The sequence below is a fragment of the Notamacropus eugenii genome, chromosome 5 (genome assembly GCF_028372415.1).
Source record: "Notamacropus eugenii isolate mMacEug1 chromosome 5, mMacEug1.pri_v2, whole genome shotgun sequence".
Lineage (NCBI taxonomy): Eukaryota > Metazoa > Chordata > Mammalia > Diprotodontia > Macropodidae > Notamacropus > Notamacropus eugenii.
Window position 1 is genome coordinate 353,639,625 of NC_092876.1, and position 26,613 is coordinate 353,666,237.

Consider the following 26,613-nt stretch of genomic DNA (forward strand, 5'->3'; position numbering starts at 1 on the left):
ACTATTTACAAACAAACTATATACAGGATAAATTGGGAAGAATGAAAAGAGGGAAGGTAATAGAATTACATGGCATTGGGAAAGGCTTCCTGTAGAAAGTGGGACTTGAAAGAAGCCAAGGAAGCCTGAAGGTAGAGATGAGGAGAAAAGAGTTTTCCATGCATGGGGGATGACCAAGGAAAATGCCCCAAATGGGAATGCTGTATCTTGCCTGATGACTATTGAGGGAGCCAGTGTTACTGGATCACAGAGTAAGTGGGGGGATGTAAGGTGTAAAAAGACTGAAATGGTAGAATGGACCAGGTTATGAAGGGCTTTGAACACCAGAAAGAGAAATTTCTGTTTGACTCTGAAAGAGATAAGGAGTCTGTTGAGTGACTAGAGAAGGGTCATCACATGGTCGGACTTTCACTCTAGGAAGATCACTCTGACACTTCAGTGGGAGATAGACTGGAGTGGGGAGAGACTTGTGACAAGGAGACCAACTATCAGGCTATTGATGAGAACAATATCAGAGAAAAAAGAAGTGGATGCATGAGGTACATTGAAGGTGAAATCAACAGGTCTTGGCAACAAGGGGGGCTTGTTGTGGGAGCTGAGAGAGAATGAAGAGTTAAGGATGACACATTGTTCATGAACTTGGGGGACTAGGAAGGTGGTGGTACTCTGAAAAGTAATAGTGAATTTAAGAAGAAGGAATTTAGGGAGGGTTTTGGGGCAAAGATAATGAGTTCAGTTTTGGACAAATGGAGTTCAAGATGACTATGAGATATCTATCCAATCAGCAGTTGCAGTTGGGACTCAGAGGTTTGGCAGAGAATTTAGGGGTGGATAAGCAGATTTGAGAAGCATCAACATAGAGAGCATAACAGAATTGATTGAAGCTGATGGAATCACCAAGTGAAAAGTATAGAAGAAGGAGAGAAAAGGGCTCAGGATCAAACCCTGTGGAATACTTCATTGGTGGATGTGACTTGGATGAAGATCCAGCAAAGGAGACTGAGAAGAAACTGTTAGATAGGAAGGAGAAGAACCAGGAGAGAGTATTATCACAAAAAACCTAGAGAGAAGAGAGTATCAAGGAGAAGGGGGTGATTGACAATGCCAAAGACTGGGTGAGGGGAGGTCTCAAAGAATGAAAACTGATAAAAGACCAGTGGATTTGGCAAATAATAGATCATCAACATCTTTGGAGAGAACAGTTTTGGTTGAACGATGAGGTCAGAAGCTAGGCTATATAATTGAGAGGAAAGAAAATGGAGGCCCCCATTGTAGACAGCCTTCTCAAGGAGTTAAGCCACAAAAGGGAGGAGAGATATGAGATAAAAACTAGTGAGGGAGAATGGATCAAGTGAGGGCCTTTTAGGGATAAGGGAGACAAGAGTATGTTCATAAGCAATAGGGAAGCAGCCAGCAGACAGGGAGAGATTGAAGATAAGTGAGAGAGTGGAGGTAACAGAGTAGGTGATTTGAAGAAGATGAAATGGAAAAGGATCACCTGTGTAATGAGAGGCATTTCCCTCTGCAAAAAAAGATCACCTCTTCATGTGAGACAGGGAAGAAGAAGATATATGGGTGGTGTGAGATCAGGAGATAGGGAAAGAGAGAGCTCTTGAAAAATGACCTAGAATTTTTTTCAATAAAATATGAGGCAAGGTTATCTGAGAGGACAAAGAGAGGGAGAGCCATGGGTAGATTTGAGGAGGCAAGGTTATCTGAGAGGACAAAGAGAGGGAGAGCCATGGGTAGATTTGAGGAGGTTTAGAAGAATCACAATAGTGAATTGGATAATGGGTTAATTAGGGAGGTGTAGACGGATTGCCTTCCAGCAATGAGGGCCCATTTGAGGTTATAGAACATAAATTTATAGTGGACCAGTGAGCACAGTTTTGTGATTTTCTTCAGCTTAGTTCAACAACACATGCATTGAAACAGGCAGCGTCAGTCATCCAAGGCTGAGGTTTGTTAGGGTAAAATGGGTGATATACTGTCTTATCATCACCAAGAGGAGAAAAGTATAGAGTTGGACTGGTTCACCAAAGGGTCAAGATGTAGAAGGGAGTAGAGTATAGTTAGCATAGGGATGATGGCCTAAGAAAGAACTGAGGGGTTGAAGGCTTGGAGGTCATGGTGTGGATGAAGAATGGGGTTTGGGATTGCCAGACACGTGGAGTGAGGGAATGAGGGGATGGAGGAGGAGATCATGAGAAGTGAATAAGCTGAAGAAAGGTGATACTAGGGTGTTTGAGGGGGAGTGTATAGATATAAATATATTGAAGTCCCCTTGTCTGAAGGCAGGAGTTATAAGGAGGAGAGAAAAATTGTGAACCGGGAGCTGAGTTCACTGACGAAAGAAGGGGAGTTTCCTGGAGGTCTGTAGACCAGCAGCTACCAGGATTTTAATTGGGTAGTAGAAAGGGCTTGAGTTCAGTGACTTAACGAACTCAGGGCTAATGAACTCAAGGGCTCCCTATTGACTCTAAAATCAAATGCTATTTAATTTTTATCTCATCCGTTAAAATTTTTTGTATGCATTTTATGGTGAAAATAATTATTGTTACAGTAGAAAATGTGTCCCATGTATAAATAATAAATATGTACATATTGACTTATGCATAAGTATGCAGTATTTAAATATACTGGGCCTGCATTTGAACTTCCTGAGTTCAAATCTAGCCTCAGACACTTACTAGCTGTGTGACCCTGAGCAAGGCACTTAACCCTGTTTTGTTTTATTTTTTGTATTTAGTACTTAATTGTTCCCCAGTTAGATGTAAAAACAATTTGTAACATTTGTTTTGAAAACTTTGAGTTCCAAACTTTATTCCTTCCTCCCTCCCACCCCCTCTCATTGAGAAGGCAAGAAATTCCATGTAGGTTATATATGTGTAGTCATGCAAAACTTATCCATAATAGTGATGTTATAGACATGTAGACAAATGTAAACATATTGTGGACAAAAATCCCTCAAGAATAATAAAGTGAAAAAAGTATGCTTCAATCTGTATTCAGACACCATCAGTTCTTTCTCTGGAATGGGTAGCATTTTCATCCCAAATCCTTCAGAGTTGTCATGGATCGTCATATTACTGAGAATAGCTAAGTCATTCATTAGTCATAACTAATTATCTGACAATATTGCTGTTACTTTTACACAGTACATTTCACTATGCATCAACTCATGCAAGTCTTTCCAGGTTTTTCTGAGAGCATCCTGCTCATCATTTCTTATGGTACAATAGTATTCCATCATAATTATATACCACAATTTGTTCAGCCATTCCCCAATTGATGGGCATCCCCTCAATTTCTAATTCTTTATCCCCAGAAAAGAACTGCTATGTTTTTGTACATATAGGTCCCTTCCCTTTTTGTTTTTTATCTCTTTTGGAATACAGAGCTAGTAATGGTATTGCTATGACAAAGTTTTAAAGCCCTTTGAGCATAGTTCCAAATTGCTCTGTAGAATGGTTTAATCAATTCACAACTCTGACAACAGTACATTAATGTCTCATTTTTCCCATATACCCACCAACATTTGTCATTTACCTTTTCTGTTTTATTAGCTAATCTAATTAGGTATGAGGTAGTACCTCAGAATTGTTTTAACTTGCATTTCTCCAATCACTAGTGAGTTAGAATATTTTTATATGGCTATAGATAGCTTTAATTACTTCATCTGAAAACTGATTATATCTTTTGATAATTAATTAATCAATTGAGGAATGGCTCTTATTTTTATAAATTTGACACAGTTCTCTATGTCAGAGAAATGAGATCTTCATCAGAGAAACTTGCTTCAGATTTTTTTCACAGTTACCATTCCCAACTGTATTTCCCTCCACCCTAATCCCCCCTCCCCTTTCATTCTGTTCTCTCTTCCTTCTCTTATCCTATCCCCTTCTATTTTCCTGTAGAGTAACAGAGATTTCTGTACCCCATTGTCTGTGAATCTTATTTCCCAGTTTGAATTCCACATTCTCTCCTGTTCTCCCTCCCCACCCCATCCCCTGCTTAATCCTGTTTGCCTCAGTTTCTTCATATATAAAATGAGCTGGAGAAGGAAATGGCAAACCACTGCAGTATCTCTGCCAAGAAAACCCCAAATGGGGTCACAAAGAGTCAGACACAATCAAAAAAACAACTGGATAATAACAAATTTAAATATGTAGTATACTCAAAAACGCTGTAATGACAAGGGTGCATGAGCAAAACATTTGGAGACCCTATGGTCTGGTGTATTGCAAAGGGTGGCTCTAGTAGACCCTACAAACCTTTAGAGACATATTCTTTATCTGGCAAAGCTCAAGGCAACTGTAATGTAATATAACAAATACATATTCAGTATAGCTCTAGCCTAGAAAATAGAGTATATAAAATTTATGTAAGAAATAGTCCTGGTTTTTAAGGAGTTTTGTTATCAATTAGAAGGCTCAGGGAAGGCTTCATAAAGGAGTTGGGCTTTGTAGTAATTCAATAAACTACGAGAAAGACTGTTCCCAAGAATAAGAAATAGCCTGAGCAAATGTGCCAAGTGGTAAGAATATTACTCATATTGAGGGAACAGAGAGATCTATTTTTTTTTGTGAAGCTTTGGCCAAATTACTCTTGTCCTCTATTATTTATTTTAAAAGCATATTAGTAATTAGTGTAATTGTTTTTCATTTTCTCTGAGCATTTTTACAGCATCTGAACATCTCTTTCCTCTTATCTCACTTTTAAAAAATATTAGATGACAAATTATAAAACTCTTACTTCTTCCTATCATTAAGGGGTATTGTTGTGTTCATCCGTCATTGCCAAAGAAGACCATGTCATCAGAAATGATGACATGACTTGCACTTGACTTTGTTTTCAGTGAGGGAGGGCTGTGCAGGTCACCAGCCTCACTTCTCCTCCAGAGTCATCTGGGTCCAGTGACCAGATATTCATCAGGATGGCTGGAGATGACCCAGGATGCAATAGGAGACCTTGGCCCCTTTAGGCCCAGGTCTATGCAAGTACTTACTTAGGGTGAGGTAACGTCCATTCAGTGAATAGGCCTCTTTAAGAAGTAGCCAGGGCATGGCCCCTTTAGTGAGGCATAGAAAAAGTGACATCAGGCTGGGAGGGAAACAGTTACTATTGATAATCACTCTTAAGCCAGGAGAGTCCAGAAGACAGCCCTTAGGCAGGGCCCTAGTATCCTATATAAACTAAGATAGGACAACTGGAGCTTTGCTTAAGGATTTTGAAATGTAGAGGGTGCTGGTAGCATTTATACTCTTCCGGAAGGTAGAAACAATTGAGTTTAGCAAAAATAATTGGTAAAAATAAGAAATTCGTGTATGGTATACTTCCTACCCCTGCTGCTACACAAGGGCACTTAGCCTTGCCTTGCCCTATTCCCTCCCCTACATTGGACTCCCATTAGTCTCTTAGTGACCCAGATGTCTGTCTCTCTCCTAACCACCATTATGGGGGCACTATCCTAGGCTTGTTCTGTCTTCCCAGCCTTGTCTTAAAGTCAGATCTCTCTACTCAGCACCCACCTTCTCTCTGAATTTACCTTCAAAAGTTGCCTTTTATCCTGCTTGACTCAGGGCATATTTTCGGGGGCCCTAAAATTTCTATTTACTATTCTGCCAGCCCCTTTTGTATTCCAAGTTATTTCACAGTAATCACACACTGCTTTTAAATAAATACGTTTTTATGACTTGTTCCAATAGAACAATTTCCCTTTTCACAGAGTTAATATCTTAGTGGCCCTATACTTCCAGCAAGAGAAATAAGCTGAGGGGATTATATAAGATGATCCAGGATAGCACAGTATGAAAGAACGGGTTGCAACTAGGATAGACGTGTGTTTTATATGATCCCTTTATGAATATGAAACTGAGTTTCAGCACCTTTATACTTTATTATCTAGAAAACAACAACTGGCAACAGATGTCAACCGGAGTAGGATTCTAAGACACTACTTTATACAGTGGCAACATTTATATAGAAAAGAAACTGGAAGGAGAGAGCTAGAATTGAAAAAAGAAGAAACTCGGAAGAAAATGGATGAGTTGCTGAAGGCAGCATCACTGGGGAAACTTAGTTCAAAAGGATCTTGTGACATAAGAAATGGGGAGAAAAGGAAGTCTCAAAATTCATCTACAAGAAAAGAAGAGGTATCCTTTTTTATTTTTTTGCTCACTTATTCTATTTTTTACACTTAAATTATGCTTTTATGTGACAGGTATGTACGGTACCTAGAAGTCCTGGTCAGTTACCTTAGGAAATCCTCTTGACATTTAACAAAAGATTCCAGATTGTTTTGCCCAGTTCTCTTAAAAATGAAAGCAGTCTTGTTTAAGGTGTTAAAATTGTTTAAGGTACTTTAATTGACTGAAAACACTGTTAAATTGTTCATTTCTTGGACTTCAACATCTCCAAAAACTGAAACCAAGAAGAAAAAATTTCATCAACAAAGGCTAATGCTGTCCAAAAAATAAGGCAAATGAAAACAAAAGGTTATAATATTTAACACAGGTAACCAAATAAACCATAATATTCTCCCAGATGAAGAATACAATTCACACCAATGAGAATGTGGATTCTTTAGAGGTTCATTAATTATGTAATTATAGGAACTCGTTTACTAAGAGCACTTAAGTATGCTAAGAATACTGTGCCTTGAAAATGTTCAAAATTATCAGTTGGATGATGGGTGATTTTCTCTAATTAAGCCAGATTGCTTGGCCTTGTATTATTAAGAACAATCTGTACCATTATGTGGTTTGTTTTTTTTTATAATTCTTAGCTTTACAAGTAAAAAAGTCACCACAATCCAAAAGAAATCTTGTGGCTGTACTTCAAGCTCTTACTCAATCTTGCTGAGTTAATAATATATCATTACCACAGAGTTTAAAAGAACCTTAAAACACAAACTCAGCTTGCTGCTAAATTATGCAAACAGGTGTCACTATTCCTAGGAATAACTGTCCTCTGACATTTCTGAAATGAAAAGTTACATGCAAAGGTCTGAATCACATGGTAAACTTCCACATAGCACATCTTTTTACCTCATTTGGGTCTTTAGAAAAGACCTCATCAAAATTATTTTTAAGCACGGGGCCTGGCAACAGAATGATTAGAAATTCACTCATAATGTATGGCAGTTTGTCTCCTGCCTCTCTCCCACTACCGCAGAGGGTGGACACAAAAGCTGGTCAGAGATTGGACTGGGTGGAAACAAAGCATTTCAGGACTACTTTAATTACAAGATTATTTTGGCAGTAGATAAGTTTACTAGGGAGATTTTCTTTCCTTCCCTTTCACCCTCTTCCTGGAACTAAATCTTAACGCCCCAAGCTTTTGAATGAGATAATACATGTGAAAGTGTTTGACATACATAAAACACTATGAAAGCATACTATTAAATACCATGGTTACATGATAGACATGCTGAGTTAGCCACCTCTGACTGAAAAACGGATGATTCAAGAGAATGGAGAGGCAGTGCAACAGAATGAAACGAATCCTAGATTTGGAGTTAGAGGACCTGGCTTAAAATTTTGGCTTTGTCACAGGCTACCTGCGTGACTTTCAGAAGTCACTCAACCTCTCTGGGCTTCATTTTCTCCATTTCCAGAATGAAGACATTATACCTGAACAGTCTCTGTTTCTTCCATTTCTAAATCTGTAGACCCCAATGACCCCCAAGCTTTAGACACACATCTTATTCCTGAGGATTCTCATGCCCTAAGAATGTCAACCTATTTTATGGTAAATTTGTAATTTTTCAGTAGCTTCATTTGCCCCTATCCCAGTCTGGACATGCTGTTGTACTTTAATGATACATTAATTCCTTAGAATCCCTTGCCCCATTAAACTTATGGCATTCCAAACCTGTGAATCCCCATTTTGTGTGACTCCTACCTTTTGATTTCTTAACTCTGGTTCCAGGACTGTTGAGCATCCATAGGGAAAATTGCAGAAGGAAAATGATTTCATCTGCTATACCCTCATGTCTTATAAGCTCATCTGGGCTCCTGCTCCACAATCCTCTTACTCTGCCTTTATGGACTCCATCTGTGACTCATTCCCCATGCTTTCTGTCCCAAAACTCTTCTTTCCTCCCTTCCCTAGCTCTCACATTTAGAGCAGACAACTTCACTGAGAAAACCAAGGCAATCCCCAGCCCACTTCCTCCCATCCTCAAAACTTCTCAAAATCATCACCCACTCCCTCTTTTCTTTTGGTCATAGAAGAAAACGTACTTCTGTTTTTTTACTAACCCATTAAACCCCTTCCTTCCCATCTCCCCTTTCCAGAAGCTATCTCCTCTCTTTCATGGATCCTCCATATTTCCTTCACCCCTGGTTGTGCTCACCAACATGCTTAGGTTTCCCCAAACTTTGACCCTTTTAAGCCCAATCAACCACTGTCCCATTTTCCTTCTCGCCATCAAACTTCTTGGGGAAAAAAATTGTCTCTGTTGAATACAGCAACTTCTTCAGCACTTACTTTTTCCTCAGCCTCTTGCAATCTGGCTTCTTGCACCCTGCGCTCTACTGAAGCTGCTTTCACTGAAGACAACCTGATCACTGAGTTCAATGACTTTTTTTTGTTTCTCAAGAACCTTAACCTCTTGGCAGCTCTTAAAACTGATGAATTTTGAAAGGCACCTTGTCAGAGGACAGTTATTCCTAGAAATAGTGACACCTGTTTGCTTAATTTAGCAACAAGATGAGTTTGTGTTTTAAGGTTCTTTTAAACTCTGTGGTAATGATATATTTGAAAGGCACTTTACCAGCACGTGGTAAGAATGCTGAGCTTAGATTCAGTAAAGACCTGCATTCGAATCCCTCCTCTGATGCTTACTAGCTGTATGACCCCAAAAAAGCCATTTCATCCCTGTAAACCTCAGTTTCCTCCTCTGTAATATAGGAGTGATATGCAGTAGTAGTATTATAGCAGCCTGTCCAGCTTGTGGTGAGATTTAAATATGATCATACATTGAAAACATTTTGTGAACCTTAAAGTGCCATGAAAATATCAGCTACTAATAACCATTCCTTCCTACTAGACACTGTCTCTCTTTACTTGACTTCAGAGATACCACACTCTCTTGGTTCTTTTTCAGTCTCACCAATCATTCCTCTGTCTCTTTTACTGACTTTCTATTTTTGAACCCTTAATATATATTTGTGTGTATATATTATATATACATATACATATGTATTTGCAACAGAGAAGTCAGGCTGTAGATGTATGCATGTATGTGTATGTATTTACATACTCTCTCTACTGCACTCCACACTTGTAGTTCCAACTACCTCAGGATATTTTCACATTGATAATCCATTTGTCCCTCAAACTCTACCTGACCCAAGTCTCAACATATTTAGAGAAGGGAGCCTTCCATCTTGACATATACATCTCCTGCCTGTTCTACATGGGTATACTACCTGAATGTTAAAAATTGTCTTTACGTGTAGTTGAAAAAAAATGCTATTTAAAATAGGGGTCAAGGTCCTCAGTTGAGTCTGAGGAGGAGTAGCTGTCGAATGTTTTGGGAGGGAAGAGCCACTGTCAATGAATGGAATACTGAGTTAATTATGGAAGTATAGAAAGATTTCCTAGCGGCAATGTGGGACTAGTTGATGTTATGTAATATAAATTTTGTAACGGACCCAGGTAGAATGTGTTACATGATTTTCTCTAGCTTCATTCAGCAGCACCTGTGTAGGAGTGAAGGCAATAAATGATGAGAGTCATCCAAGGCTGAGGCTTGACAGGGCACAATTGGTGATATGATAAAGGGGCAAGGAATTTAAAAGAAATGTTGAACTGGTTCACCAAAGGGTCATAATGGGGTGATGCCCTGAGAGAGAGTTGAGGGTTTGAAGGATTAAAGGTTGCAGTGTGGAGGACAAAGTTTGGTATGAGAAGGCATAATAGATTGTGATGAAATAAGGGGATTTCAGAGTCCATAAACATGGAGGAGGTATATTTGTGGGTGACTGAAAGATCAAAGGCATGATCATCTTTGTGGGTGTCTGAAGTGGGAAATCAGTAGGTTGAGGAACTTGGATGTTCAGGTGTTTGAGGGTATATAAATACACATGTTGAAATCCCCTAGTATGAGGAAATTGGGGAGGAAAGATTGTAAGTCAGGTACTGAACTTATTGAGAAAGGAAGGGGAGTCTGAAGACAACAGCTACCAGGACTTTGATTGGATAGTAGATGTGGAGATTGTGGAGTGATGGTGATAAGGAGAAAAACTGAAAGTGGCAACAGGGAACAAGGAATATTCCAACTCCCCTACTTCATCGATGTGTTGAGAGGAATGAGCCAAAGTGCACCAAGCACTGGAAAGGGCCAGGGAAGCTATGTCATCAGGAGGGAGCCAGGTGTCAGTGAAGCCAAAAGATGAAAGGAATGGGCAAGGAAAGGGATTTATGAGGAAATCAAGTTTGCTTTTTAGGAAGAAGGCATTCAAGAGAGCACATTTGATAGTGTTTGGCTGGGACTTTGGGGAGGAGGTTGAGGCAATTGGGAATAAGGAATTGGGATAATGTTGTTTGGATGATGACCTATAGGGGTTCAGAATCACTTGGGATATAGAGGATATGACCAGTTGGAAGTTTGTTAATAATTAAGTGAAAAATTTAGAGAGATTTTCAAAGTCAATAGCATGACATACTCTTTGATCCAGTGACATCAGCCTCCTTCCTGTTTCTCAAACAAGGGACTCCATCTCCTAACTTTGGCATTTTTATGGATGTTTCCCATGCCTGGAATGTTCTCCCTCCTCATTCCACCTCCTGGCTTCCCTGGCTTCCAACCTTCTACAGGAAACCTTTATAATATGTCTTATTTCTCATGCCTCCATTCTGTTAATTATTTCCTATTTTTATCTTGTCTATATCATGTTTGTACACAGTTTTTTAGATGTTTTCTCCCTCATTAGATTGTGAACTCTTCAAGGACAGGGACTGTCTTTTGCCTTTCTATGTATCCCCAGCACTTAGCACAGTGTTTGGCACACAGTGAGTGCTTAATAAATGCATATAGACTAACTGACCTCACTTAAATCTATTATGTCTTCAAATTCCGCTATTTCTCTGTGGGACCGCCATTCCATCCTGTCTACCATGTTCATAATATTTAATCCTTCCCTCTCCCTCAACTTTTTATTTCTAATCAGTTATTGAATTCTGTAGATTCCAACTCTGAAATGCTCTTCTATCATTTGCTCCCCCCTTTTATTTCTACTGCCACTCCCTCAAAACAGATCCTCATTTCCAACCACCAAGAACACTACAACTGCCTCCTAAGACATCTTCTCCCTCCATTTTCTCCCCTTTCCTTCTAATTTGTCTTTCATACTGCTGCCAGGGTAAGCTTTATTAAACATAGCTCTAGTCTTGTCACTTTTCAACTCAAAAATTTTCAGTGCCTTCCTATCCAGAACCCCTGGGAAAAAATTATAATCCTTTGTCTGATGTTCAAGGTACTAGATGATCTGACACCACCCTATCACCCCAGGCTTCACTCTTTTGCTCTCCTCCATCTTCTCTGTTCCCCAGACAAACAGGAGCACTCTCACCCACCAAAGATACCATTAACTCTCTTGCCTCTACACCTTCCACCACATGCCTTCAACAATTCAACAAGGGAATTAATATCTAGCTTTTAAAATGTAACTCAAAAGTCATCACTTGTCTGAAGGCTTCCCTTCTTCTCTGGGTTAGTAAGAGCCCAACATAGCCCTTTGTTTTGTAATTCCCTAATGCACTTACATTATACAGGTATTATGTAGTAATAGTTAGCTATATTTTTATCTTATTTTCCCTTCTAGACTGCAAGGTCCTTAAGTGTTTTAGCTAAGCTTTCAGTTCCAAAGCACACACAGGAGGTATTTAGCAAATGTGTATTGAATGAATGAATGTTAGAACCAAAAAGCAAAGTGATATTGTATTTGCTAAGATATTTTTTAGCTTTAAAATATTTTAGAGGAAAAATCATTAAATTACCAATTTACTACCAAATATCAGTCACCATATGACATCTTCAGACCTAGCATTATGATGATAATAATGTACATAATAAAATTCCTGGGACTTTGTATGTGGAGTTAATCCATCTCGTTCCCTTGTGTCCCAGGCCAAAAATAAAGAAGTACAAATGTCAGTTTTGATTGAATGTGTCCTTTTTCATGTGACACTACAACTGACCTGGGAATAGATTTTCAATGATCCATTTTTGTCCTCCTGTATTCCTTTTGTAACTGTTACTTTAACAGTGGCCTGCCCAGGATTATAGAGATAGAGAAAGCTGATTGGCGTCAGTGGTACAACATGGAAGGTGGTAGGGTGGAGCTAAAGGTACATGCTCTGTGGCTCCTGAACAAAGCAAAGCCTACTGGCATAAATGTATTATCTCATTAATGTCGAATGAACTGCAATGCCTTCTTCCCTTTCAGGTGCCTGTGACCTTTTCTCAGGAGAAGCCTTCTGAGAGTGATGGTTGCATAACCAGTCCTCCTTTGTGCAAAAAATCCAAGTCTCTCTTCCAAGCACCCATGCAGCAAACCCCTCAGAACTTGCCAGAACTTCCTCAGTCCAAGACCCCAAGTTGTGAGTCCTTGCATCAGATTTGCAGCAGTCAGCAATCCAGAACTCCCAGCCAGAAACCTGTGTCTCCTTACATGGGCCATTTCCACAATCGACACATTTTCCAGCAACAAGTGATTGAAGAGCAAAAGAAGAAACTCCAGGAACAACAGAAAATAATCCTTGAGCTACAGGAAAATCAGAGGCTAAGGGAGGCAAGAGAAGAGGCAGAGCGGGCCACAGCAGTGACTGCAGCCCTCACACAGCTGATGTCAAATCCCAGGGAGGAGAAGATGAAGAAAGGATGCCACATCACTTCAAAGTACGCCAGATGATTAGGGTGCAACCCACTAGGCCACTTGGGTTTTGACTGGAGGCTGGTTCCAGTCTGTGATGTTTCTGTCTGTCAATCTTCTCTTTCTTCGGAATTTTTGGAAGAAACAAATGCCCTTGCCTTTTCCCAGAACCCCAGAATTCATACTCCCTTCTCTGCCTTTTTTCCCTTCCTTCTCTCTGTCCCTCCCTTCCGCTTAGACTGGTACTTACTTTGAGAAGCCCAGTTAGACTAAGTAACAGAAGGATATATCGAGTAAGCACAAGTGTATAGTTGAGATATGTATCTGTCCATGATAAATCTGTCCTCCAGTTAGCTTCCATGATAGATATTTATGATACATAGATATACTGAGAAAGAGAAAAATCATAACTTGATTTAATTGTTACTTGGAGACAAGTGGGGTTAAGTGACTTGGTCACAGTTCCATAACCAGTAAGTATCTGAGGTCACATTTGAACTCAGATCAGGGCCAGCATTCTATCCAGTGCACCACCTAGCTGCCCCCAGAATATATTCTCAATGGCATAATTCCTAGGGTATTTTACCTCCCTTAATCTATGGACTGGGACTAATATCTCCACTATAACTCTGCAGACTTCTTGTCCTGTTGAAGTATATAGTGACCCCTAAATCACTCTAACAACCATTTAAAGACTTGAGGCCTGTGCATTTATTCTGGCTTGTATTTATTCATGGAACATTTAGGAGATGATGATGCCCTGAGTTTTGAAATGGAAAATGAGAACACTGTATAACCTCAGCATCAATATCCCTCATTATATCGATTTTAGGATGGGCCTCATAATAGTCTCATTGTTTGGGGTAAAGATTAGCTAAAGTTTAACAAATACTCTTGGCTCGTCAGCCAAAAGCTTTCAGCAGGGCTCATTATTAAATCTGAACGTGTGTGTTCTTCTTTGCAGTTCACCTTGTACGTCCTCTGGGATGGACAGCCCTAAGCCTGATTCTCAGAGTTCCCCTTACGCATCCAGAAGGAAGTCCAAGCCTTTGCTAACGCCTCACCCCATCTTAAAAGGCAGGACTCTTTTTTTTCTCATAATGCGTGACTCGAAGTGCTGCTGACTGTAGGACCTTTGTGGCTTTTCCAAGTTGGCTTTGTTTACGTTGTTGTAGTTATCGTGATATATTACTCTCTTGCCTCTACTTTCTTCACTCCATTCCACTTCACACAAGTCTTCCTGTGTTTCACGAAATTCTTTTTATTTGTACTATGTTCATTTTAGCTGCTTTCTCTCCTGACCGCCCTCTAACCTTAGAAGAGCCTTATTTGTACTATGTTCATTTTAGCTGTTTTCTCTCCTGACCGCCCTCTAACCTTAGAAGAGCCTTCACACCAGAATTTAAGATGATAAATTGGGAAGAGTACTCCTTACACTGGAGTCAGGGGTCCTGAGTGTGCATCCCAGCTGTGGTCCTGTGCGATCCGTGTGACCTTGAGCAAGTATCTTAACCTGTCTTGCCTCAGTTTCCCCATCTGTAAAATGATAGGATCGGACTATAGTAGGCCCCTACGGTTCTTTCCAGCTCTAGATCTATGAGAATTTAATTTTAATTTACCTGGCTGTCTTATTCCCTTCTACCACACCAAAGGCCCTGAAGATCTCAAACCTCTCTTCACTGTAGGAAAGAGACAGAGATCAGAATATATTTAAGATGCAAAGGGACAGCTCTGTGGGATGACACAAGGCTGAGAATCATATCACAGAAGATGTAATCTAACCTGTGATCAAAACATCTGGATTTGACAAGTCTCACCTCCTTCACCTATTAGCCTTGTGATTTTCCACAGGTCACTTAACCTTCCCACCAGAGTTCAGGAGTTTGTAGGCTCTTATCAGATCAATTCTGATAATCCTTGATCCCCTGAGAAACCACTGGTAAATTTTATATATCAATTTTTGGCCAAACCCACATTTTTGTAATAAGTTTATGACTGCAAAATGCAACATTTATGCAAACGAGAATACCTTCAGTACTGACACAAATAAAAACTGGTCAAGATTGGCATCGCACCAGAATCAACCTATCAGTCTGGTTATTACAATTATCAAAATTAGAGCCTTACAAGATTTTATATTCTTCAAAATTCTGGGGCTTTACATGGGCATTCTGTGGTTATGTTGTGACTGGGCTGACTGGGTAGAATGCCAGACCTAGAGTCAGGAAGACCTGTGCTCAGATCAGGCCTCAAACACTTACTAGCTGTGTGACCCTGGGCAAGTCATTTAACCCTGTTTGCCTCAGTTTCCTCTTCTGGAAAAGGAGCTAAAGGAGGAAATGGCAGACCACTCCAATATCTTTGCCAAGTAAACCCCAAATGGGGCCATGAAGAGTCAGACATGAATGAAATGACTGAACAAGAAGGGCCTTGCTGGATTTTATATTCTGCAAAATTCTGGGGCTTTCAGATGGGCATTCTATGATTATGTAGTTATTGGGCTACTGATTTTTAAACGTCGTTACTGAATTAGAGCCATGACCAGAGTTGTGGGCGGTCTTGCTAATGTGATTCCTTGACTTCCTGCCACTCTCTGAGTAATTAGGAAGTATCTGGTTGAGCACTCAGGGAATACAGAAACTCTTGATATGGATTTTTTTAAAAGTATTGTTTCAAGAGTTAGCATCTTTTTCGTATTTTGGGACCACAGCAGCTTTGTAAGAGTAGCCCTATATTTTTGGCTTAAGATAGAAAGGAAGAGAGAGCACATTATTAGAAACTTAATGCTTTTTAATGGTTCACTTTCCTCATGTCATATATTTGCTTACTCAAAAAAGTTCTTCTTTCCCTCAGTCTACAGCAGCGTCCTCATCCTTCCTTTAGAAAAATAGGTGCTCACTCTGCATATATTTTCCTGTGACTACGCTGAGGTGTCATTGGCCTGTAACTCTTCCGCCCTCTCCTCCCCCGCCCCCTGTCCCCATATAGTAAAGATTTACATTTATAAGATTTACATTTTTGTTCACCCTTAAAGGCACAACCAGAAATGCTTTGTGTATCAGGTGAGGGCTTCTTTTGTTGTTTTATTTTTTGCTTCTTTTCAGCTGGTTCTGGATTTATTCCACCAAATTTATGGCAGAACCTCATTTCTAATACTCTTTGTTGGTGGCATGGCCACAGAAACTGAAATCTGCTGTCAACTGGCAGAGGTGAAGAGTATCTGGAACTCCACCCTCACACCATGGAAGCCTAATTGATGACAGATTTCTGTTAGCAGAGCTTCTTACACATTTTACTTTTTTGGCTAGATATTTAGTAGACTGGCAAGAAGATGGGACCAACAGTCAACATCTTTCAGATGCCAGTTTTCTAAATGTCTGGTACAGTTCCATTCCCTGAACCCATCTGGGTAATCTGAAACAGAAAGTTGGATTAAAATATAATTGTCATGACCTAGAGTTCTCCCTCTCCCTCTCCCTCACTTTCTCCCTCCCTCCCTCTCTCTCTCTCTCTCTCTCTCTCTCTCTCACACACACACACACACACACACACACACGTTTTAGTATCTCATCAGAAAAAGTTCTGGTAACCCTTTGTCCCTCCTGAAATCAGCATTAAATTTTTGCTGTACACACATAGACAATGACTATAATTTTACGCATACTGGGAACAATTAAGAAGCTCACGAATTGGGGATTGAGGGATGAAGGGGAGTATAGACTTCTAGTTGTTTCTATGTGTTGTAGTCATTTTGTTCAATTGAATCTTTCTCTCTTGATCAGAGGTATTACCACATGAAAATGTCAGGCCCAGAACAAGAAAGGCCAGTAAAAATCAAAAGTACTTGTGAAAAAACAAATAGAGTTTATGCAGGACCTATAATCAAGTTGCAGACTCTACTTTAACCATGAATGAAATTTAAACAGGAAAACACTACATTTTTCTAATTGTTCTTCTCTAGACAAGATGTATATAAAAACATATACAAATACGTGTTTGTAATACATATTTATATATGTTATATACACACATACACCTAAGAAATCTGAAGAGAGAAATATTTCTTATAATGTAAAGTGGAGGCTTTTATTTTGCATTATCCTTCAGGTATGAAATATTGAAATTCCGTGTTACTATTTTCCAGCCATGGAGGAAAGAGCTGCTCAGAGGAGTGAACGTAAGAAACTCTTAGCAGAAATCAAGAAAAAACAAGAAGAAGAAAAATTGGTAATGAAAATGGAAGGCTACTTGAGACAAGGAAAGGCATTTGTAGGGTTTTAGCTTTTAGGGTCAATGATCTTTAGGCTGGCTTTGTAAATAAAACCTTGCTTAGAAACAAGGTAACAACATATTGGCCAAATAGAAAAGATTACTAATTCTATTAATTTTTTAATAACAAAATGTACTTTAGGTAAGAGGAAACCCCTAAAAGAATGTTAGGGAATTTGAGGAATGTGATTTATAAGACTGCATTAATTAGCACGTTATAACTAAACATACACAGGTTAAGAAGCCCTGGTTTCCTCTACCACAATCCTAGTAGAAAGATGATTATTAGACATGTCTTTGTGCTGTAAGCCAAGAAACGCCTGTAATAAGAAAGCCTATGTGTGGCAAGAAAAAAAGAACTACAATTATAGACAAGTTTCTTGGTGAAATGAAAAGATAATGATAGGCTGACAAATTTAGAATAGTAATAAGCACACATCACTGAAAACCACAGTCTCTAAAAAATTAAAGTTGTTAGTCACCAAAAGGGCAGTGCACAGGGGTATGGCGGGCATGAATAGGTTGTAACACATCATGAAGAATTGTGGGATTGAAAAATTGTAAATAATGTCATCAGAGGACTAAGTAACTAAAAAAGATAATCTACTGAGAGCCGCAGGAATAAGAGAAATCCTACATGTATATGATTGGCTGCCATGCAGCATAAGTGATCTGTGGCCTCCAGCACACTAGATTTATTTTGAAGGAGTTGCCATAATGGATAACACAACAGATCTTCTTAATATACAGATTCTGAAAGTCATAGGTAAATGTTGTAAATGTGGATAGATTATGACCAAAAGTTAACTGTCCATCCAAGAGCATGAACTGAGCCTTTCTGAAAGAAATCCACTTTCATCCCTGTCATAACATTAAACATAGCATTTTTTGCTCCCTTTGTATTAAGTAGGTTTCTTAGGTCTCTTTTAGTTCTAACTATTATTATAATTCTGAAAGTATGAGTTTCTCTCAGAGACAGTGGATATCTTGGTTGAGAAGAAGTAGGAAAAGGATTTTTCCAGTGTAATAAACCCAGTTTCTTTGAATAGGTCACAGGTGGAAAAACTGGGGAATCTGGTTCCTTCTACATATTTTTCCCTTAAATAGGTTCAATTGAAGGCTCAAGAGGAGGCACGTCAGAGAAAAGAAGCAGAAGAAAAAGAGATCCAACTTGAAAAGAGGCGAGAAGAAAAGAGACTGAAGAAAATGGTGAGTAGCACATAGCCATCAATCACAAGTATTTATGCAGGATTACTGTGTTCTCAAATAATCAATATAACATACAAGCAATGAGGAGCTTCAAAGAAAAACAGGAATAAATGATGTCATCAGGGAAATGTATGATAGGAAGAAGACTGGTTCTGTGGCAAGGGCGACTCCACTGCTATCCTTATAATGTTGGGGGAAATGTGGAAGGCCTCAATCAAGGAATTATTTAGGAAACATGCTTAAATATGTGACCAAAAATAAAAGAGAAAAGAAAGAGCAAGTCAGGTAGCAAGAGTGAAGGCAGAAACCATAGAGAACAGTATCAGGACATGTACAGGAAGTCTGCCAGCACCCTGAGTGGAGCTCCTGTGGCAGATTTCAAGGATGATGTAGACAAGAGTGGAGCAGGATGGGCAGGCAAAGGGGGATTACCATTTGAATCAATGGAGTGACTAGAGAATCAATGAAATCACCAAGTCATTCAAGTATTGGGAGTACATTTTGTATTTGTTCACCTATGGCTGATTGGCTGGTTGTTGTCCTTCATTCTGGAAGAGGACCAAAGTGACATCACTATGTTAGAATCAAGTGACTGTAACTGATCAGACCGCTGTGAGCTCAGAAGGCTCCCCCATAGGTCAGGCATTTGAGGTAAATAATCTAAATTTGTGCATTTCGCATTTCTTTTGAACTACTTCAATTCTACCTTGCTCATAGAGCACAGCACCATCTTTAATGAGGGCACACCATACTGGGAGGTCCTGTGGCAGTGTCTCCCACATCATGCAATCAATTCCGAAGTTCTTTAGAGAGACCTTGAAAGTGTCCTTGTATTTCTTCTTCTCATCACTATGTGAGCACTTACCTTATGGGAATTCTCCATAAAGTAGTCTTTTAGACAAGTGTACATTTGGCATTTGAACAATGTGGCCAGCCTATCAGAGTTGGAAAAATGCATTTCTCACTTATATACATGTTGTAAAACCCCCAATACAGTATAAGCTGCTTGAGAACAGAGAGTTTTCATTTTTTTCTTTACATTTGCAATGCCTAGCAACAATGCCCTGGAACACAATAGCCACCTAATAAATCAGTAGATTAAGGTGGATTGGGGAGTCCATATTATTATTCTTCTAGAGATACATATATCAGTTCTGTAGAGTTTTTTTACCAGACTTGTTGTAGCTGATATAGTTCCTGCAAATCTTTTTGTTTTTTCAAAACCTGGGGGTTTTTTTCTTTTAAATTTAGCCTTTTGTCTAGCACTTTTTAGTAGTACAGATATCACTTTAAATAAAACCAACCCAACTTAAACTTTTTTCTCTTATTATATTTTCTTAGTTACATGTAAAATAACTTTTTAATATTCATTTTTTTAAATTTTGAATTCCAAATTCTATCTCCCTTCCTCCTCCTTGAGAAGACAAGCAATTTTTTATAGATAATACATACGAACATATGCAGAACATATTTCCATATTAGCCATATTGCATAAGAAAAACAGACCCCCCCCAAAAAAAACCCACCCAAGAAAAATAAAGAAAGTGAAAAAAGTATGCTTCATTCTGCATTCAGACTCCATCAGTTTTTTCTCTGGAGGAAGAAAGCATTTTTCATCAAAAGCCCTTCAGAATTGTCTTGGATCACTGTATTGCTGATAATAGCTAAGTCATCCACAATGAATCATTGCACAATATTGCTGTTCCTGCGTACAATGTTCTGGTTCTCTTCATCTAATTTTGTGTAATATAAGTCTTCCTAGATTATTATATTCATATGCCACAACTTATTTTACTCAGCCATTCTCCAACTGACAAACATTCCCTCAATTTCCAGTTCTTTGCCACCACATAAAGACTGCTATAAATATTTTTGTATACAAATGTCCTTTTACCTATTCTTTGATCCCTTTGGGATACAGACCTAGTAGTGGTATTGCTGGGCTAAAGGATATGAACAGTTTTAAAGCCCTTTGAGCATAGTTCTAAATGGCTCCCCAGAATGGTTGGATCAGTTCACAACTCTACCAGTGTATTACTGTCCCAGTTTTTCCACATCCCATCCAACATCTGTCATTTTCCTCTCTATCACATAAACCAACCTGATAGGTATGAACTGGTACCTCAAAATTGTTTTAATTTACATTTAATTTACATTTGCATTTTTAAATATGAAAACTACCTGTTCATACCCTTTGACCATTTTAATGACTTGTATTTCTATAAATTTGACTGTTTTCTACATATTTGAAATAGGAGGCCTTTATCAGAGAAATTTGCTGTAAAAACTTTTCCCCAAGTTTTCTGCTTTCCTTCGAATCTTGGTTGCATTGGTTTTGTTTATGCAAAACCTTTTTAACATAATCAGAATTATCCATTTTATATCTCTAATGTTCTTTCTCATTTGGTCATCCCTTATCCATAGATCTAACAGGTAAAAATTTCCATGCTCCCCCAATTTGCTTATGAGATCCCCTTTTATGTCTAAATCATGTATCCATTTATATGGTGTGAGATGTTAATCTATACCTACTTTCTACCAAATTACTTTCCAGCTTTCACAGCAATTTTTGTTAAATAGTAAATTCCTCTCCCAAAATCTTGGATCTTTGGGTTTATCAAACACTAGATGACTGTGGTCATTTACTACTGTGTATTGTATACCTAATCTTTTCCACTGATCCACCACTCTTATCTCTTAGCCAGTATCAGATTGTTTTCATGACTACTTCTTTATAGTAGTTTGAGATCTGGTACTGCTAGGTAGGTCACCTTCCTTCACTTTTTTTTCATTGATTCCCCTGATATTCTTGACCTTTTGTTTTTCCAGATTAATTTTGTTATTATTTTTTCTAGTTCTATAATTTTTGGTAGTTGGATGTGGCACTAAATTAATTTAGGTAGAATTATCATTTTTATTATATTGGGTCAGCCTATCCATGAACAATTAAATAGTTCTCCTGTTTAGAACTGACTTTATTTGTGTAAAGAGTGTTTTTTGTCTTTATATAGTTCCTGGGTTTGTCTTGGCAGGTAGACTCCCAAGTATTTTCTATTGTCTGTAGTTATTTCAAATGGAATTTCTCTTTCTGGTTTTTTTCCTGCTGGACTTTGTTGGTAATATACAGAAATCCTGATGATTTATGTGGGTTTATTTTTATATTCTGTAACTTTTGCTGAACTAACTTTAAAACAATATGTCATTCAATACCTTAGTACTAGTTACACTTCTATGAGTGTGACTTCTCCAATTGTATGCGTGCATTCTAGGGAAGCTTCTTTGATTAATGGATGATTGATAGATGAAGTAGTTGCAAAGCAAATGGGTTTTTAATCACGTTGATCCTGGCCCAGTACTTATGTTTTCCCAAACACTGCTCTAGCAGAACCAAAATTTTGGCCCCAAATTAATTAATTCCTTGACCTCTTTTTTGCATAATATTAGAGTCCATCAAAAATAAATATGCAAAAGAAGTTTTCTTTGGTTTATAATGTTTGCTTAACAACTGAAAGTACAGAAAATCCTATATAGCTATACAGCTTTTTGCCCAAACTGACATGTTCTGTGGGTATTCCTTAGATCTACCACTTTAGTGCAGAAAACCTTTTCACCTTTCTGTACTGGTACAGCACTGCTTCTGCTGGAATCCATGAAGTTCATGTTGACAGATCAGTATCAGTTATAATTTGGAAGATGTCAAATGAACAAGGTCATTTTTGGTATCTAAATTTAGGGGGAATAAATGGTTTTCTCTATGACCTTTGGTGCCTTTTAGAAATAAATGAATGTTATAAAGTTTATATAGATATAGATATAGATATATATACACATATATATGTATATATGTTACATATATATCTATAGATAGATAGATATATATACATAAATGTTATAAAGTGAAGAGCCTCAAAATGCTTCTGCAATCATGGTATCCTAATTGCCGTCTACCCAGGTGAAAATCATTGTCCCTGTCTACTTTCCCTGATCAAGCCCACCCTCCCATTCCTGTGCAGCCTCTGTTGCCTCTGTTGTTAAGCTAGAACTCTTCTGTCACACTCCATCTTCTAGTGATCCCAGATCATCTCCAGTCCCAGGCTCCAGTGCTGCATGCTCTTTCTCTTACCATGTCCTTGGGAGGAGTCAGCACACTCCTCACTCCACTTGGCCAACTCTAGATCTTCCCTTGGTTGCCGTCTGTCACTCAGCAACTGCTCCTTTATGGATCACTCCCTCCTTTTGTGTAATGACCTGATCGTTACTCCTGCTGCTGCCATCTATTTGCCTCCAAGTCACCTTTCTTTTTCAATGAGTTCCAGTCATCCTCTCCATGTCAACAAACACCTCAAAAATCCTGACCTTCATCTGCTTCTTCAGGTTCTATGACCGGCATCTGGAAGGTGCCAGGTCTCTGCCAATTGTTCAGTTTTCCGTGTGAGCATTTACACTTCAGAAATCAGCAAACTACAAATCAGGGCTTGGCTTATTATTTTGTTGATTGTCTAGACTTCAGATAGTGATGGAAGAAATGTTAATAATTGCAGATTAAACCCAGAACTATGTTGGGCACACTTTTTTGGGATGTGGAGTCAGCTGTTAAACATTTACTAGCACACCTCAGCCACCCATGAGAATAGTCCCACTTTTGATCTCACCATTAGCCACAACTGATACTTCTATGATTTTAAGCTATAAAAATATCCCTCTATTTTATTCTCCTGTGCTTTTGTCTTCCTTTCTGCCTTACTTCTTTTCCTCACAGTGACCTCCAGTCCCTCCCTCCCTCCTCTGTTACTCCAGTCTGTCACTTTCTCATAATGCTCTTTCCTAGTTCTCCTCTACGCTTGTCTATCTCCTCTTCTTTGCTATCCCATAAGCATAAGCATACCACAAGACTTTATTCTGGACCCTCTTGTCTTTCCAGTTGAGGTCATCCAGCTCTATGAATTGATGACCCCCAGATCTGTATATCTAGCCCAAATCTCCTTTCTGAAGTCTAGTACTACATCACCTTCACCATCCACATGCCAGGTATCACTATCTGGATGTCCCAGGGACATTCCAAACTTAACATGTCTAAAACAAAGCTTCTTATCTCCCCTTGCCTCACCTTGTCTCCAAACATAGCTGTTTAATTTAAGGACATCATCTCAGTCACCCTGGTTTGTAACCTCAGAAGTATCTTTGTCTTTTCTCTCCTCTTCACCCTCTGTGTCCAGTCAGTTGCTAAATTCTATAGATTTGACCTTTACAACAGCTCTCATATATATATATATGTATATATATGTATATATATATATACATATATATATATATCTATGCACATATATGTATATGCCCACCTCTTCTCCATTCACACCTAATTCAGAGTCTCATCATTCCTTACCTTGATTATTGTGACAACCTCTGAACTGATCTCTCCCCTCTCCAGCCCATCCTTCACATATTTGCTAAAATAATCTTCATAAAGGGCTATAAAACTATATACCCTTTGACCCAGCAATACCACTACTAGGTCTGTATTCCAAAGAGATCATAAAAAAGGGGAAAAGATCCACATGTACAAAAATATTTACAGCAGCTCTTTTTGTGGTGGCTAAGAATTGGAAATCGAGGGGATGCCCATCCATTGAGGAACTGGCTGAACAAGTTGTGGTATATGAATGTAATGGAATACTTTATGCTATAAGAAACGATGAGCATGCGGATTTCAGAAAAACTGGAAAGACTTACATGAACTGATGCTGAATGAAGTGAACAGATCCAGGAGAACATTGTACACAGTAACAACAACTTTGATAGACTTAGCTCTTCTCCCCAGTACAATGATCTAAGACAATTTCAAAAACTCATGATGGAAAATGCTATCCACTTCCAGAGAAAGAACTATAGAGTCTGAATGCTGATCAAAGCATACTATTTTCCATTTTTTTCTTTCTCATGGTTTTTTCCCTTTTGTTCTGATTCTTCTTTTATAACACGATTAATCTGGAAATATGTCTAATATGATTGTACATGTATAGCCCTATATCAGATTGCTTGCCGTCTTTGGGATAGGAAAGGGACAGAAGGAAAGGAACTCAAAGTCTTTTAAAAGTGAATGTTGAAAACTACCTTTATATATAATTGGAAAAAATAAAATACTATTAGAATACTATTAGAAGTAAAATACTATTAGAAAAATAAAATAATTTTCCTAAAGCACTGATTGGCCCATATACCCTCCCAGTTCAGAAGCCTTCAGTAGCTTGACCCCTAGGATAAATTCACACTTCTCAGCTTGGCACTTCAGGATCCCTGCAGCCTTTGAAACCTTATTTCATAGTATTCCTCTTCATACATTTTATGCTGTGATCAAGCTGTGCTCCTACTCTTCAGACTCCTCATTCTGCAGTTCACTCACCATGTTTTTCATACAAGTCATCTCATATGTTTGCAGTGTGTTCCATACTTTACTCTGACTTTGAGAATCCTTGTCTTCCTCCAAGTCTCAGCTCCAGTGCCCCCCTCTTACGTGAAATTTTCCCTGATTTTCCCCCATACCTCCCAGTACTCTTCTTCTTCCAATTATTTTTCTTTACAAATATACAAAAGGGGGGCAGCTAGGTGGCACAATGGATAGAGCAACGGCCCTGGAATCAGGAGGGTCTGAGTTCAAATCCAGCCTCAAACACTTGACACTAGCTGTGTGACCCTGGGCGAGTCACTTAACTCCCGATTGCCTCCCCCCCAAAAACCAAAAACAAAATATATGTATATATATTTACTATACATAATAAAGTGTAAGGTCCTTGAAGGTAGGGACTATTTCATTTTTGTCTTTGATACTCAGCAGTTAACCCAGCTTAATAAAGCTTTGTTGAATTAAGTTGAAAATATAAGACAAGAAGCAAAATAAAATGGCGTTTCTTTTTAACCTTTAGTTAATCAGAAAATTTAATTGATCCTCAGGTAACCCTAAAATCTAGTTAATCAGAACATCCCACTCACCACGCAGTCCAGCTAAGTGAAGCCCGGGGCCGAAATGCTTTCAGCTTTTCTGTCGCCCAGCGGGTAACCTTTTCTCACAGGAACCTCGGCAACAGCTTGGCCAGATGGGCAGTTTGGAAGCCTCAGGTCGTAATGAATTAAACTCTGCAACCTAAATCCCCATGACTGGCCATTCTTTGGGTGCTCGCGGGCCTCTTCACACGCCCTTCTCAGCCCGCCCTCCACATCACGCAGCACCAGTACCGGGTACGGCCCGGGAGTCCGACGCCCTGCCTCGGCCCGGGGCGGCTCACTGTAAACTGAGGGGGGTGCCAGCACCTGCCTCCCGGCAGGGGGCGCTAGGGTGAGTCAGGGTGAGTCAGGGTGAGCGTCACTACCGGTCAGGGCTTGTCTAGACCGGAGAAAGCGTTATTAATGCGCGTTCAACTTAGAAGTACGTCAAGAGCACAGTTTCTCCCCCAGGGGGCCAGCTTGTTGTGAGAGTAGAACTACGTCCTGTATTTAAAACACTTAGCAAGTTTTAAAGCGCTGTGGAAATGCTAGCTACTGTTAGTACTACTGCTGCTACACTCTAATGTTATGGCTGTTATTCATAACTACTGTTATTTATTACCAGTTACTCCCACACTCTATCCTCACCGCCATCATCATGCCAGCCTGTTCAGGAAGGGAGCCGCTCCTCCGAACAAAGGGGGCTTGCCCATTTGATGCCCACAGCCCCATAATCACCACTTACTCTTTCCCGGGAATTAGTTACACCAACACTGGGGATGTGCCCCCGCAGGCCCTGGGGCTCGTCTCTCTCAGATCCCCTTTTGTGGATGGACCCAACTTGGCCGTTCCCGCCTTCTTCTGGTTTCAAGGAGAAGCCCTTGGAAGCGCCCTTCACGGGGGTGTGGCGGTCCGGTTCGGGCTCCCAGAGGCCCTTCGAGGAGCCGTCTGTCCCGTCTCATCCAGCCTCCCAGAACGCAGAGCTCACGGCCCCCCTCCCCGCTGCTTTCGGAGCTGGGCCGGAGTGGTTCCGATGGGAGGCCAGCGCTGACCCGGGCCTTTTGTTGTCTCGTCCCCCACGGGGAGCCGCGCTCCTCGCGTCCCTTCTATCGCACGGATGCAGAGGGAGGCCTTAGGAGGGTCGCCACCGGTCAGGCCTCGCTAAAGGCCGCGGGGAGGAGCGATAGTGGGGGCCCAAACCTTCCCGTGGCGGGCAGCGGCCCGGAGCCATGGCAGGGCTCGGGACGCCGGCTGGCCCGGGCCGCTCACTGAG

The 26,613-nt window shown here is 39.7% G+C and overlaps 2 protein-coding genes across 3 annotated transcripts in view; one reads left to right on the forward strand and one right to left on the reverse strand.

Annotated features, from left to right (window-relative positions):
- Positions 1–25,434, reverse strand: part of QTRT2 (queuine tRNA-ribosyltransferase accessory subunit 2) — a 129,655-nt gene extending 104,221 nt beyond the window's left edge. The window contains exon 1 of the mRNA XM_072613953.1: positions 25,350–25,434. The gene's annotated coding sequence lies outside the window, so the exon portion shown is untranslated. The remainder of the gene's footprint in view (positions 1–25,349) is intronic.
- The window catches only part of CCDC191 (coiled-coil domain containing 191), a 104,550-nt gene that overhangs the window by 59,360 nt on the left and 18,577 nt on the right, over positions 1–26,613 (forward strand). For both annotated transcript variants that reach the window (XM_072613950.1, XM_072613949.1), the window contains 5 exons: positions 5,909–6,155; positions 12,459–12,910; positions 13,849–13,961; positions 17,029–17,111; positions 18,261–18,362. In XM_072613950.1, coding sequence (XP_072470051.1) covers positions 5,909–6,155; positions 12,459–12,910; positions 13,849–13,961; positions 17,029–17,111; positions 18,261–18,362 — 997 coding nt within the window. The remainder of the gene's footprint in view (positions 1–5,908; positions 6,156–12,458; positions 12,911–13,848; positions 13,962–17,028; positions 17,112–18,260; positions 18,363–26,613) is intronic.